The sequence below is a fragment of the Condylostylus longicornis genome, unplaced genomic scaffold, assembly GCF_029603195.1.
Source record: "Condylostylus longicornis isolate FDR11 unplaced genomic scaffold, ASM2960319v2 ptg000004l, whole genome shotgun sequence".
Classification (NCBI taxonomy): Eukaryota; Metazoa; Arthropoda; class Insecta; order Diptera; family Dolichopodidae; genus Condylostylus; species Condylostylus longicornis.
In genome coordinates, this window is record NW_026577973.1 from 1,521,684 (window position 1) to 1,533,481 (window position 11,798).

Here is an 11,798-nt window from a genome sequence, read left to right on the forward strand (position 1 = left end):
TAGTTCCCTTTACTTATTCTTATTCAAATTTATACAGTAATCAGGGCTAAAACATATTCTATCGTTTAGGGTGTCAAAACCGAGTAAATTTTTTGTTAAGAAATAGGTGTGAGTCAACTCTCGACGGTTTCCGAGGTTCAGTGATTTCAACAAATTTTCACGAAATTTCTATTTGCGAAGTTGTTTTGTTTATAACTTTCGTTCTGAAAAAGACAAAAGTTTCAAACAAACAGTTTTTGGAAGGGTTAGTAAAGGTTTTGAAAGCAGCATATTTCTTGATTTTATACTTTATGTTCTTTCGGATTCATATTGATTGATAAAAATAGAACTAATATTTATTTTTTCGTCAATCAAAAGTTTGATGAAAATGATCTATTGATGATGTTTACAGCGTCAAACTTCGCCAACCTTAATCATGATTTTCAATCTTTCATTGACATGTAAACGCTGACTAAGGGTAGGCAAATGTTTAATGCATTGCCGAAAAACTTAAAAAACGAAGCTAGCGTGTATTTAATAAACAATTAAAAGTTAATGTTTCATGCTTTATTTTATATAGTAATTTGCTTTATAACTTGATTCTTTTATCATTGCGATATGTATAAGAATTTTTTAAGATTTTTGTGAAATTAATAAACAGTAAAATTAAAGTTAAAGGCTTCATTTGTAATTTTTAGAAGGCAATTATAGCCTAAAAATTTACAAGGTATGCGAAATAGCATTATATTTGAAAAACAGACGTCATCAAAGAGATTTTTATTTTCAGAAGATCAAACCACATAATTCCATATCTTCCAGAGGACGTCAGGTTTTTTAAATTACAGCTGTCAAAAGCTATTCAGTACACAGCAGACCTAATGAATACTTAGATGAGCAGTTATATATGTATTGTGTTTTTAAGTTTTTAAATTCTTCATTTCACAATCCACAACAAAAATACCAAACATTAAAATTGAGCTGTAGTTTTTGAATAATTTTTCTGTTTAGGTTTATTTCAATCACAATACGGAACTATGCTTGGACAAGGGAAAGAAGTCGAAGGTAATATGGAAAACAAAATTTTGATGAAATAATTTTTGAAAATAAATTCCAGAATTAGGGAAAAAACGCAAAATACCAAACTGGTTAAGTTGTAACGAAGATTTGGCGAAACGTAAAAAAGAATCGTACCCTTCAGAAAACTTTTCACAAAATGAACCTGAAAAACCAAGTCCGTCCGAATCAATCTCATTGGATAAAGTGGAAATTAATATAAAAAAAGAGAAAATTGTAGAGGTAAAGAATTAATTCATATTAAGTGAAACACAACTTTATATACATACATATATACTTCGTTACATCCTATTAAACAACATTGTACAAAAACTTTTTTCAGGAAATATGTTCCAATGCAGTGGACGAAAAACTAATTATAAAAACTGAAAAATGTAGTTTTAGTGAAAATTACAATAACTCAAGTGGAAATCAAATAGCTGATGTAATAGTTAAATTGGAACCGGATTCAACAAATAATTCTGAATCAGTAGTCTGCTCTAAAGCAACGCAAATGATTATACCAAATGCTTCTGAAAATGAAAGTTCCTTTACGAATAAAATTATTAAGACAGAAAGTGCTGATGATACAGGAAATAATTTAGATATTTCTTCAAATGCAACTAGATCAAATGATGTATCAGATGCTGCAATCAATGCAGTTGTTAAAAATGAACCACAAGCCAATACTTCTCAACGAATATCATGTAAATTTGGAATCAAATGTTACAGGTAACTATAAGTCGCAATTTCTTTTACTCACATTCTCTAAAATGCATCAGTAAGGAATGTTATCCAAAAATTACTAACGTTTTTAGTAGAATCTCAAATTTCAATGTTTGTTTTTTTTGAAAAACTATATTTCTCGATAAAATTCCATTACCTTAATTATGCTTGCTGTCATATAGAATTAAATATTAAGGCAAATATTTCATATAAAATTTTTTGCAGGCAAAATCCAGTTCATAGAGTTGAAGAAGCACATCCTGGAGATTTAGATTATCGTCGCCCTGAGTATCCTGAGCCCCCGAAAGGGACTCCGATTTGCCCATACGGAAATTTCTGTTATCGTCGTAATCCTGTTCATTTCCAACAATTTTCACACCCTGATCAATGTAAGTACATGCATATAACATTTAACTAAATTTAGTAATAACCTGTCTTTCTAAATATTTAAAGCAAACTCCAAACAAAATAACTTGGATCACAAAGAAAGGTTAAGAGATAAAAAGCCTGTTTTGTATATGGCGGTATATCCTGACGAAAATTCATCATCAGATGATTTTTCAGCAGGATCAGAAGATGAATTTGATCCTGCTGGTTATCAAGAAAGTGATGAAGGCGTTGATGTAAAAGATCAAGATACTGAGGATAGCGAAGATATGTAAAGATATTCAATTAATCAATGTAAATACTTTAAAAGCTTTTTATTTTTCCAATGATACTTTTATATATAATATAAATAAATTCTTTATATAAAAAAAGAGAAATTTTTAGGCTTTACCCTTTAAAAAAGATCATAATTCAAATTAATCGAAATAGTCTTCATCAATTTTATCATTTTCTTCTCCCACGAAAGAAAGATAAGTTGCTTCTCCACCAGCGCCTAATAATGCTGCTTCACTACCACGCACTTTTATATTGTAGCAAACTTGTTCAGTTTTGAGAACGCTTTGACGTAATGTAGATATTTTTCTAGCTAAATCTCTTTGACGAAATGTGTCTAAGCCAACGAATCTATTAAAAAGAAAAGTTCAACCATTTTCCTTTTATAATATAAAAACTACAACCCTGTGAAAAAAATTTGAAGCACTCGACAACATTCGAAACAAACTTCAATATCCCCAACTCCTAAAGAGTTTATGCAACGTCTCATTAATTCTCCGCTAACATCTGCTAGTCCAAGTATGTATTCAGTAGGTTGCACAAGGCAACTAACGATTGTATTTTTGGTCTCAGTATTTGCTAATTCTATATTTTTCATATTTTCTGATTCAATTTTGTTTTCTATATTCTCTACATCTACATTTATGTCAAACTTCAAATGGTTTTGTATTATTTCCCAACTGGACAAATTTGATTTATTCAAATATTCATAAAACGAGAAAGCTTCGATAAATTCTTGTAGGCCAGCCGAATAAGCACGGGAATATTGATAAGCATCCATCTTATGCAATTCCTTCGCAATAAGATAAAATTGATTAGCAAAAAGATTTTGTAACCGATGTTTGGCTTCAGCTAAAACCTTGTCGGAGTTTCCTTTTCTAAAATATGGAAATATGAAAAATCCATAATCTTATACAATAATTCTTGCTACTTACTTTATATCAATTGTATGTAAAAGGAAAATTATTCGTTTCGATTCTATTGTAATGTCCCGAGATATTTTAATAATCCTTTCATAACGATCATGCTTATCATCAAGCTCTTCGGCATATTTCTTAAAATTTTGCAAAAGAATGGAATTAACTTCATTTTCTCCTTGGTCTTTTTTTTTATGAATTCCCCAGCGTCCTAACAGAATTAAAATTATATAGAAATGTATTTAAGTACATCACGGAAATGAACTTTCTTTCTTTTTACTTTACCGCGACTGTGATTTTTACTTCTGTTGGATGAACTAGTGTGTTGCATATTTAAACTCCTTTTTTCTATTTTTAAATACGCAAATAATTTATTACACAATTTTTAAATAATTATTTGTTTTTATATAAAACTTGTAGCGAAATCCACAGTTTTTTTTAAATACAAATCGTTCCAAAATTATAATTTTTAGTTAACACAGCCTAAGACTACATACAGAATTTTGTCGGCAAGGATGCCGGCAACGATTAAAATTTAGTTAAGATTTCCGGCCAGAACAAAAAAAATCAGAGCTCTTTTTATGAAAACAATTTTAAATAAAATGGTTCTAATCTGCTCAAAAATGGATCTGTGTTTGATTTTGGAACAGTTGCCAAATTTTGGAATTTGAATTGACGCTTATTGTATGAAGACAAAATTGTCGCGAAAAATTGAAGTAATTAGAGCATTTCTTTTCCGAAATGTCAAATAACTTGTCGTAATGAGATACACAAGCAAGCTCATTTTAAATTTCTTTCCAAAGGTAACAGCTACTTTCGAAAAAAAATTTTTATTGTTTAAAATATATACATACATATCTTTTCCTTTTATTTCCTTTATATTGTTTATTTTTTTCAACAAAACAGTAAAGTTACTGCTTAAATATTACGAAAAAATTTAATACTTAACTAAGAGCCTGATCTCTCTATTTTACTCAGAATGTGAAAAGAAAGTGAGTAACTGTCATATACTTGTATAATGTAATTTTCGAGTAAGAAGAATTATTTGGTTTTGCGTATATCGTTTTTTTCTAAAATGCATACAAAGTTTATTCACTTTGTTTTTCAAAGTGGGACGTTCAATCGATAATTCGAGAAAAAATGCAAAAATTCAATTGAAAAATTAGTAATCTTATTGGAAAAGTGAAACATCCGTTAGAAAATTCTAAGAATTCTGATTTGAAAATGAATAAAAAGTGAATAAAAAAACAAGATACACGAGGTTGTTAATTTGACTCTAATGAAAGTCATATAAATGTAAACAGCGTTTGACATCAAATTTTGGCTGACGCTAATAATAGAAATTAGCACATTCTCATCCAATTTACTGGATCTCCATCAGATAATTTCGGTCTGACAATCATCGAATTTTGTCGATTTAATTTTAGATTAAATCTACGACAAAAATTTTACAATTAATTTTTGTCGTACGACCAAATAAAGAATGACAAAATACCACAATACGTAGAACATCTACGTCAGGGTTAATAAGAAGTTGAAACAGCTGTTCAAAAATTTGTTTACAAATTAGAAATTTTCAATTTTCACCTGTGTTTAAAAAAACTGACGTGTCAACACAAAGTGATCAATATTTGATTTACATAAATAGCATATTAAATTTTTGAAAATGAGTGAAGTAAAATTGAATGCTCGGAAAAAACAAAAAACGCTTGAAGATAGTAAAGAAAAATTATTACCATATAGCGATGAGAAACTGGAAAATCATCCAAATTTACAGGGCGATATATTAAATATAGTACTTCTGCTTCTACTATATTTGCTTCAGGGAATTCCTCTTGGGCTAACATCCGCTATTCCTATGCTTCTACAAAATAGAGGAGCCAATTATAAGCAGCAAGCCGAATTTAGCTTTTCCTATTTTCCATTTAGTTTAAAATTGTTGTGGGCTCCAATAGTAGATTCATTATTCTATGCCAAGTTTGGAAGAAGGAAATCATGGCTAGTACCCACACAATATTTAATTGGATTATTTATGGTAATTTTGTCCTACCATGTTGACCAATGGATTGGTGGTTCCACTAATACAGACAATTTTACTCCTGATGTAAAATCTCTCACATTAATATTTTTTGCCCTGAACTTTTTAGCTGCTACGCAAGATATTGCAGTGGATGGATGGGCATTAACTATGTTAAAACGTTGTAATGTGAGTTACGCTTCTACATGTAACAGTGTTGGCCAGACGGCAGGATATTTTTTAGGATACGTCGTGTTTATAGCATTAGAGTCTAAAGTTTTTTGTAACAATTACCTTAGGGCTGTTCCTGAAGAAAGAGGAATTGTAACTTTATCTCAGTTTCTATGGTTTTGGGGAATTTGTTTTTTTGTCATCACTAGTTTAATTGCATTATTGAAAAAAGAAAGTCCGGAGAATCATAATACTCAAAATATGGAAAAACACGAATTCAACATTTGGGAAAGTTATCAAAATTTGATAAAAATTTTGAAACTAAAACCAATTCAAATATTGATTATAATATTATTAACAGTGAAAGTAACATTTTCAGCTTCTGATGCCGTAAGTTCTTTAAAACTAATTGACGCTGGTGTACCGAAAGAGAAACTTGCATTGTTAGCTATACCAATAATACCATTACAAATTATTTTACCAGTGATTGTCAGCAAATATACTAATGGGCCAGAACCTTTAAAATTTTATATCAAAGCTTTTCTACCAAGAATGTTATTTGCTTTTATAGCTACGGTAATTGTCGCCGTAACACCATACATAATTAAAAGTGGTGAAGAAATTCCAATCTTTTATTATGTTATGCTAATTATTAATTATGCCATTTATCAAATTTTCTTATATATTATGTTTGTATCAATTATGGCCTTTTTCGCAAGAATTTCCGATCCAGCTGTAGGTGGAACTTATATGACATTACTCAATACTGTTTGCAATTTAGGTGGAAATTGGCCCAACACAGTAGCTTTATGGCTTATCGATGGACTAACATATAAAAAATGTGTAAATAATAGTGCTGAAGATACAAAAATAACAGCAAATTCTTGTTATTCAGAAGAAGACAAAAATCTATGCACTGCAACAGGAGGCTTATGTCAGATTACTGTAGATGGTTATTATGTAGAATCACTTGTGTGTGCTGTATATGGAATATTATGGTTAACTATATCAAGAAAATGGATATATCACTTACAAAGTTTGCCAATAAAAGAATGGCTGATTGTTAATAGCAAGAGAAAATGCAAATCGAGATAGCAATTAGTAGTATAATGGAACATATTCAAAATATGTATATCATAGAAAATTTCCTTTATTTTAATGCTTAGAAGAAAGTTCAATTTTAATTTAATTTTATTTTGGTGATGATACATTTGGTTCACCAGGGTTTGAATATGGAATTAAATTGTTAATATTTGAAATACCATTTAAATGTTTTGATTTATTCAATGACATGTTATAAAACACTAGATTATTTTTCCATTCTTAATTGCAATTCATTCCATTACGATTTTTGTCATTAGGAATATTTTGAAAATATAAAACTACATACATATTATGTACTTATATGTATACTGTGTATAATGTACCTACCATTGTTTGTATAAAAAATAAAATAATTTTTAAATATAGAAAAGAATACTGTTTTAGTAGTAAATATGAATATCCATATGAATATTATAATAGATCGCATATAAAAATTCTAGAAAATATTGGTAAATTACATTTTGCTCCTACGTACATCCATATATACATAACGTTTTGTTTTTTTTTTTTGTGTAGGTAGTTATATAACTAAATAATTACTCGTTCAACTACAATCAACAAACAAGTTTTGAATAAAAACCATTTTTGGTTAACCAAATAAATTAATATATGTGGGCAAACAAATTTTCTTTCAGAGCTTTAATCAAAAAAGGTAAATAATTATCGTACCTAGTTACGCACGAAGTAATGAATAAAAATTGATGTGACACAATAGCATTGTCTTAAATGAGTTAAAATAAAAATATTCGATAACAATAATATATTGCTTTGGTATTACATTTATTCTCCAAATTGCAAAACTTCATAGTTTTTTAAATTAATTATATAATTTTTTTTCTTAAGAACTCTTAAAATATTTAAATCAAATTATATAGTATGAATACATATATATTTTTCTTTTATAACAGACTTCTCTATGCCAAATTCAGTTTATTGATTTTTTTTTAGTTTTATACCTATCATGTTTCTTCTAAAAACGGTTAGGTTAGTAAGTTTAATTGAAGTTTGAAATGTGGACTACTTCCAAGGAAACTAATATCACACAGTATATGTGTGTATACGCATACATACATATTTTACTAACCCATTTACTAATTATTTTCTGACCATTTATTGAATTTTTTTAAAAAATTATGTACATATACCCATTAAACTACAAGAAAAATTATAATTTGGTGAAGTTTTCTTTCGCCAATTCGGAATTGATATGTATGTTCATATTGTTTTAATAAGATATGTACATTAACATATTGTTGTACATAAGATATGTACATCATAAAAAAGTATATTTGTGTATCATATGCAATTCAAAGTAGTATCTAATAAGTATCTGCATGCATAATGCATTTATGTGCTTAATATTTCCAAAAAGTATGTAATGTGCCGTAAAGTCTATTATAATGATGTTGGAATTATTCATTAATCTACTTTATATCTTGTATTCAACACAAAATTACTTCCTTACATAAATCGCAACATTTGGGCTCCAAAATTTAGTATATTCATAATACAGTTTTAATGCATAATTCAGCATAAAGTGTAATTTCTGATTTGTTTATTAATACCTCTTTGCTAAATTTTCATAAGGTTCAAGGATGTTAATTCTTACAGCATTATTCAACATGTATGTACATAGATGAACATATTTTTTGCTTGCAAAACTAATGCAATTTTAAGTTTTTAAAAATTATACTTACATTTTAAAAAGCTTTAATTAAAAATAAAATTAAACTTTCACCTGAAAGAGAAAATTTGTTTTTCAATAATTGAACAAAGATTTTAATTGAATTTGCATTTATTTCTTTTTTTCTGCATATAAGGTGAGGGTTGCCTTTTTTTTAATTTTTGCAGAAGACTTTGTTTCTAATATTCTTCTGCCCCTTCGCCTTCACCATCACCAGAGTCCATTCCAACTTCTTCGTAATCTTTTTCTAAAGCAGCTAAATCTTCACGTGCTTCAGAGAATTCACCTTCTTCCATACCTTCTCCTACATACCAATGAACGAAAGCTCTTTTGGCGTACATTAAATCAAACTTGTGATCTAAACGAGCCCAAGCTTCAGCAATGGCTGTGGTGTTAGACAACATACAAACTGCTCGTTGAACTTTAGCTAAATCACCACCTGGTACTACAGTTGGCGGTTGATAATTAATACCAACTTTAAAACCAGTTGGACACCAATCAACAAATTGAATAGTACGCTTGGTTTTAATTGTAGCAATAGCTGCATTAACATCTTTTGGTACAACATCGCCTCGATATAACATACAACAAGCCATATATTTACCGTGACGTGGGTCGCATTTAACCATTTGATTGGCAGGTTCGAAACAAGCATTTGTAATTTCAGCAACAGATAATTGTTCATGGTAAGCTTTTTCTGCTGAAATTACTGGGGCATATGTTACCAATGGAAAATGAATACGTGGATATGGGACCAAATTTGTTTGGAATTCAGTTAAATCAACGTTAAGTGCACCATCGAAACGTAGTGAAGCTGTGATTGAGGACACAATTTGACCAATTAATCTGTTTAAGTTAGTGTAAGTTGGTCTCTCTATATCCAAATTTCTGCGACAAATATCGTAAATAGCTTCATTGTCAACCATAAAAGCACAATCTGAATGTTCCAAAGTGGTGTGGGTTGTCAAAATAGAATTGTATGGCTCAACGACAGCTGTAGATACTTGCGGAGCTGGGTAAATGGCGAACTCTAATTTTGATTTTTTACCATAATCAACTGATAAACGTTCCATTAACAAAGAAGTGAAACCAGAACCAGTACCTCCACCAAAAGAGTGGAAAATTAAGAAGCCTTGAAGACCTGTACATTGATCAGCCAATTTACGAATTCTGTCCAATACTAGATCAACTATTTCTTTGCCAATGGTATAATGACCACGGGCATAATTATTTGCAGCATCTTCCTTTCCTGTAATTAGTTGTTCTGGATGGAACAATTGTCTATAAGTTCCAGTACGTACTTCATCAACAACTGTTGGTTCTAAGTCAACAAACACAGCACGAGGAACATGTTTACCAGCTCCAGTTTCACTAAAGAAGGTGTTAAATGAATCATCACCACCTCCAACTGTTTTATCTGAAGGCATTTGACCATCAGGTTGAATACCATGTTCTAAACAGTACAATTCCCAGCAGGCGTTACCAATTTGAACACCAGCTTGACCAACATGAACTGAGATACATTCACGCTACATTTAATAAAAAGAAAAAAACTTAGTATTTCTGGTAATTTTTTTTCTTTAAAAATTCAATTGAAAAATCGACAGTGATGACATCATTGAATTGCTACTATGCAAATTAAATGAGTCATGGCAATTTATTGATTGCCGCATACAAGTAAAATTTAAAATGGCGTCTCTTCAATTATGCTCAAATTTTTAAAAATGTTGATAAAATATCGAAACGTGTAGAGTAAAAATGTGTAATTAAATTATTTTTTATAAATTAAAAAGAATTATTGAAAACTACATTTCAATTTTAACACGTTTTTTCTCTAATGAATGGAAACGCCCAATTGAATGAAATAGAGGATTCATGTAATTCTATGCCGATCTCAATTAATGAAGTTAATTTGTTAAATTAAATTTAATTGTAATTTTTAAATTAAATTTATTAAATTTGTTAAACTTACCATTTTGATTTATTTATGTAAAAGAAATTTCACAAATTACAAATTAATTTTTTTAAATTAAAATCTACACTTCCGTTTCGAACAGCCGGCTATGTAGCTTTCCAAACAGATTATGACGAAAATTTCCCTTTGCACCAGTACTTATAGGTTTCTAAAAATCGTTACCGACGCCCACTTTTCTTTTATTTCTAATTTTGGACATGCTTTTTTTCAAATCCACTTTTCCTATTACGTTAGTTCCACATTTAATAAAAATGTTGCCATTTCATATCATTTGTCAGAAAGTAGGCTGTTTTCACTTGTATTATTTCAAGGCATATTCTTTCGATTTGCTGAAAATTGGAACATTCTTTTTACTTATTCTTGTGAATAAATTATTTTTAAAAATCATGATAATTGAATACAAATTCTGTTGTATATTGAAATACATTTAATATAGTGAAGAGTGTCACTGAATTCAAATAAACATTTGTGGAAAACTTCTATTAAACATGCAATCAACTTTATCGATTAAGATTCAAAATCAAAATAAAATCTAAAAAATTATTTCTATTACTTCAATTATTGGTATTGTAAAAAACTTTTACTTTTAACATTTATAAAAAAAAACAAAACATTTTTCATTTAAAATTTCCAAAAGAAAAAAAATAATAAATGTATATTGCCAAAATTAATAAAATATGAAAGGCAACAACTGCAAAAACAGGGTGTAAACAATAGGTCTATCTAGGATAAAACTTGAAAAAACAATGACGTAATTTCTCGCAAAAAGAAAAAAAAATAAACCAGAGGGAAAACTTGAAAAAAACTTTAAAAAACTATAAATATGTGATAATTGTCAAATTTCAGAGTATTTATCAAATATTTTTTGGTTATACCAAAAACCGAAAATTTTGATTTTTGATTGTAAAAGTGTGAAACTTAGGAAAAACCATTTATGAACCCATTTTGCTTATTTTATTTTTAATTGAAAAGTTTTGAGAAAAAAGTTATTATTGATGAAAAATTTTTTCAAAAATAAAACCTTCTGACATAAGCAAGAAAAACATATGTCTCGACTGCTGATTTTAAGTTTTTAAAACACTAAATTCTACTTTACAACACTTGAAAAAACTTTAAATATAAAAAAATAAAATAAAAACGTCATCATTTTCTCTCATTTTTGTTCAAAGAGTATCATCCATTCAATAACCCAGAGATTATTTGTAGTTGTCAAATTTTTTTCGGAAGTGTTGCCTCATTGCGCTTAGAGCATTAAATGGCAAAAAAAACTAACGGTTTTTGAAAAGTGATTAAATTATACTTATTTCGATCTTTAGAAAACTAATTAACCAACAACAATAATTCGATCTTTAGAAAACTAATTAGCCCCTTCACAAGAAATTATGCTGGTACCGTTGTTATTGAACTTATGCGTAAACTCACCCAGGTTTTTACCATTCCGCATTGATACTATTTGCAGACGATGTTTTTTTGATAAAGCGATCAGTTAAATACATATTGTATTATAATATC

At 28.9% G+C, this 11,798-nt stretch overlaps 4 protein-coding genes across 4 annotated transcripts; 2 read left to right on the plus strand and 2 right to left on the minus strand.

Annotated features, from left to right (window-relative positions):
* The first annotated feature begins 849 nt into the window (after window positions 1-849).
* LOC129610461 (aprataxin and PNK-like factor) lies at window positions 850-2,508 on the plus strand. The gene is made up of 5 exons (XM_055523064.1): window positions 850-1,041; window positions 1,094-1,275; window positions 1,376-1,764; window positions 1,984-2,147; window positions 2,212-2,508. The coding sequence occupies exons 1-5, from the start codon at window positions 1,014-1,016 to the stop codon at window positions 2,418-2,420; spliced, it is 972 nt and encodes a 323-aa protein (XP_055379039.1). The 5' UTR covers window positions 850-1,013; the 3' UTR covers window positions 2,421-2,508.
* LOC129610469 (translin-associated protein X) lies at window positions 2,431-4,013 on the minus strand. Its single transcript, XM_055523074.1, has 4 exons — window positions 3,621-4,013; window positions 3,354-3,546; window positions 2,823-3,296; window positions 2,431-2,769 (listed from the first exon to the last, which is right to left on the minus strand). The coding sequence occupies exons 1-4, from the start codon at window positions 3,664-3,666 to the stop codon at window positions 2,562-2,564; spliced, it is 921 nt and encodes a 306-aa protein (XP_055379049.1). The 5' UTR covers window positions 3,667-4,013; the 3' UTR covers window positions 2,431-2,561.
* A 916-nt stretch (window positions 4,014-4,929) lies between these two features.
* On the plus strand, window positions 4,930-6,945 carry LOC129610680 (acetyl-coenzyme A transporter 1). The gene has a single exon (XM_055523330.1). It carries the CDS (start codon window positions 5,002-5,004, stop codon window positions 6,616-6,618), a length of 1,617 nt encoding a protein of 538 aa, XP_055379305.1. The 5' UTR covers window positions 4,930-5,001; the 3' UTR covers window positions 6,619-6,945.
* Window positions 6,946-8,404: 1,459 nt separating this feature from the next.
* LOC129612498 (tubulin alpha-1 chain) lies at window positions 8,405-10,446 on the minus strand. Its single transcript, XM_055526144.1, has 2 exons — window positions 10,284-10,446; window positions 8,405-9,840 (listed from the first exon to the last, which is right to left on the minus strand). The coding sequence occupies exons 1-2, from the start codon at window positions 10,284-10,286 to the stop codon at window positions 8,491-8,493; spliced, it is 1,353 nt and encodes a 450-aa protein (XP_055382119.1). The 5' UTR covers window positions 10,287-10,446; the 3' UTR covers window positions 8,405-8,490.
* Window positions 10,447-11,798: the final 1,352 nt, after the last annotated feature.

Bases quoted from the DNA above. Each gene is read 5' to 3' on its own strand.
- LOC129610469 (XM_055523074.1), bottom strand. From the start codon at position 3,666: ATGCAACACACTAGTTCATCCAACAGAAGTAAAAATCACAGTCGCG. The intron at 3,297-3,353 runs GTAAGTAGCAAG...TCCATATTTTAG, and splicing joins TTACATACAATTGATATAAA to AAAAGGAAACTCCGACAAGG. The intron at 2,770-2,822 runs GTTGTAGTTTTT...TCTTTTTAATAG, and splicing joins CTTCAAATTTTTTTCACAGG to ATTCGTTGGCTTAGACACAT.
- LOC129610461 (XM_055523064.1), top strand. From the start codon at position 1,014: ATGCTTGGACAAGGGAAAGAAGTCGAAG. The intron at 1,042-1,093 runs GTAATATGGAAA...AATAAATTCCAG, and splicing joins ACAAGGGAAAGAAGTCGAAG to AATTAGGGAAAAAACGCAAA. The intron at 2,148-2,211 runs GTAAGTACATGC...AAATATTTAAAG, and splicing joins ATTTTCACACCCTGATCAAT to CAAACTCCAAACAAAATAAC.
- LOC129610680 (XM_055523330.1), top strand. From the start codon at position 5,002: ATGAGTGAAGTAAAATTGAATGCTCGGAAAAAACAAAAAACGCTTGAA.